This window comes from Nanorana parkeri, unplaced genomic scaffold, assembly GCF_000935625.1.
Source record: "Nanorana parkeri isolate BGI_ZX_2015 unplaced genomic scaffold, ASM93562v1 scaffold313, whole genome shotgun sequence".
NCBI classification, from domain to species: Eukaryota; Metazoa; Chordata; class Amphibia; order Anura; family Dicroglossidae; genus Nanorana; species Nanorana parkeri.
The window spans coordinates 381,362-384,282 of record NW_017306581.1 but is presented as its reverse complement, the minus strand read 5'-3'; the positions used below and the strand labels follow the sequence as shown (position 1 = coordinate 384,282).

Sequence of the window (2,921 nt, the reverse complement as noted above, 5' to 3'; positions counted from 1 at the left end):
TTTAATACAGTGTTGATGCCCCGCTAGGTGCTGCACAGCCTTGGTTCTGAAAATGTCCTTGCCGGGTCCTTTTTAGCTTGCATATGTACACCACAGCCCCATTCCTTCCTACTGAAAGAATACTCATGATGGCCTCAAGTGGTCCTGCAGGGCATGGCTCTACCTATAGGAGTGATTAGGGCGGCAGTGCATATGCACAGACAGAAAAGACCTGGCAAGGACGTTTATAGAAGTGAGGCTTTGCAGTGCCTGTTGGGGCCACGCAGTAAAGATTATTGGATCAAGAATGAAGGTATGTATTGGATCAGGCGGGCTGCATTCATTAATTAAAGGATAGCTTGTACTAGGGATGCGCCGATTTTTCGGTATCGAGTATGATTACCAATATTTATCTTTTGGTACTCGCTGATACCAAGTACCGATACCGTCACTTCGGCTAGAGTGTCATTACCGACCACCCAGCTTCTTGATTGCTTGGGAAGCCGGGTTCATGTTGTTTGGCGGGCAGCTTCCCAGCCACACAGCATCGAGCCGGGTTCCTGGACAATCAAGAAGCCGGGGAGCAGGTCATTACCCGCCGCCCGGCTACCTGATTAGCCGGAAAGCCGGCTCCATGTTCCCTCGCGACACTGCCGGTCAGAGGAAATCTCCCTCTGACCGGAAGTTCTGTTATCGGGGAAGGTATCGGAGCATTTGGGTGAGTACTCGTATCAGCACCGATACTAGTATCGGTGCATCCTTAGCTTGTACCAGAGGTAGAGTTATACTTTAAGGGTGCCATGGGCATTAAGCCCTAATTCACACCTGAGCGTTTTGTAGCTTGAAGCTCAAAGCTCCAAAACGCTGAACAACCAAAATCCAATGCCCATGTACAGTAGGCCGAAGCTTGGTGCTTAAGGAGGTACATGTGCTACTTCTGAAGCTGAATGGGGAATTTTCGGCCCCATAGACTTTAATTGAAGTGCCTGAAAATTAGCATTTTTCAGTTCTAAACAACCATCTCTTTGTACCGGGCTTTCCATTGGCTAAAACAAAAATGCTTAAATCGTCTGTAGATGGTCATGCTCAAGTGGGAATGCAGCGTCTCCTGAGTATTAGTCCCCAGTCACAACTAGGTGTTTGTCGCTCAACGCTAAGCATGTCAAAACGTTTAAGACAAGGAATCCCATTCATTTCCATGGCCCCTGTTCACACCTGAGCGTTTTGTCATGCGTTGTATCATACAAAGTTTCCCATTGAAGTCTATGGCACCGAAAAGCGCTTTAATCTGCCAAAGAGTAGCTCATATATTGTTTCTAGCGACAGGCGCTTTCCTGCTTGCGACAAAACGCTCAGGTGTGAACAGGGGCCATAGAAATGAATGGAATTCCTTGTCATGAGTGTTTTGTCGCACTTAGCTTTGAGTGACAAAATGCCTAGGTGTGAACAGGGAGGCCCCATACACGCCAGGGCGACAGTGCTTTAGCGCGTTTGTGAGCGTTTTGATGTGAGTTTCAGCTTGTTTTACATATGTTTTCTATGCCACAGCGGTTTTTTTTAAGCTCGTTTTCAGTTGTCCAATGAAAAACGTACTAAAACTCGCATTAAAAAACACACACAAGCGCACAAAAACTCGCTGATCAGCGCATTTCAATTGAAGTCTATGGAGCAAAAGGAGCTGATCAGTGCTACAAAAGAAGCTCAGGGACTATTCCAAGCGACAGGCGTATTTGAAAGTGTGACTCAGCGCGTTTGCGTGAACGGCCTCCATAGGAATACATGGGATTTTGTTTTTCATGCATTTCAGCACTGAAAAAAAGACACGACGAAACGCCCTGGTGTAATCGGGGACTTGTAGAAGCTCCTCTTACCTTTCCTGGACAAATATGTTGTACCAGGAAACAGCCCATCATTAGTTTAGGTTTTTCTTGTTTCAGAAAAAGAAAAAAAAAAAAACCCAAAAAAAGAAGTAAAACACAAAAATGTAGAAAAACAAAAAAGAGACAACACACAAATAACATTCAAAAACACACACAAAAATCTCGAATACAAACAACACAATGAAATAACCTAAACCACTCCAATACACCCCCCAAAAACATCAACCTCAACAAGCAAAATTGAGTTTCCGCCTTGGCGCAACTGCTAAGTTTGCAGCTCAATCAGATTTGCCGAAATCACCGCCCGTTTTCCCAATTAAGAATAAATGTTGAGGATGGAATGTAAAATGCAGGGAAGTTAAGAATTGTATTGTTTTAAATCCCAGGGACGCACAATTTCAGAGACCGATCTGCAGAGTCTGAACATGTCCCTGGAAGTGTAGGGATATTAGGCGGGTACCATACGTGCGTTCAATCAGTCAGCTCACCTGTGCGCTTTTTTAATTTTAACCTCTTCTTTGGTGATGAGATTATAAATGTTCTCCGCAGGCTGTGCCATGTCCTTCATCTTTGTGAACTTTCCGGACCTCAGCAAGGAAAGTGCTTGTCCTCTCTAGGGGAAGGAATACAGCTCCAGCCTGGCCTGTTGTCACTACAGTTTCCATAACAACCGTTTCCATGCACTGCTACTGCCTTGGCTGTTTTTTTTTTCTGACAAGCTTTATTTAGCCGGCTCAGATTACACAACCTGCATCTATTATTCACCTTTCATTCACAGAAGGAACAACAGCAAACAGTATAAACCTAAAAAGATTCACAGCAATCGGTAACCACTGATGAGTAAGTCGTCTGATATAATCACACAATGATTGGCGACTGCTACACAGATGATTGTAGAAATGAAACCAGAAACTAGAAGCTGTCACAAGTTGTATGCATGCCAATTATTTGTCATTGGAAATGTTTATGGTGTGTGGAAGGATTAGAACTGTGCCGCTATCTGGGATTCCATGGATGCAGGCCTACTGTTTGCTGCATTCATATCAGTTATATATATATATA

General features: G+C 44.2%; 1 protein-coding gene across 1 annotated transcript in view; it reads right to left on the bottom strand.

The window, feature by feature from the left end:
- The window catches only part of ENKUR (enkurin, TRPC channel interacting protein), a 9,898-nt gene extending 7,423 nt beyond the window's left edge, over positions 1-2,475 (bottom strand). Inside the window, exon 1 of the mRNA XM_018557960.1 lies at positions 2,348-2,475. Within this exon, the coding sequence (XP_018413462.1) occupies positions 2,348-2,427 (80 nt within the window). The 5' untranslated portion in view covers positions 2,428-2,475. The remainder of the gene's footprint in view (positions 1-2,347) is intronic.
- Positions 2,476-2,921: the final 446 nt, after the last annotated feature.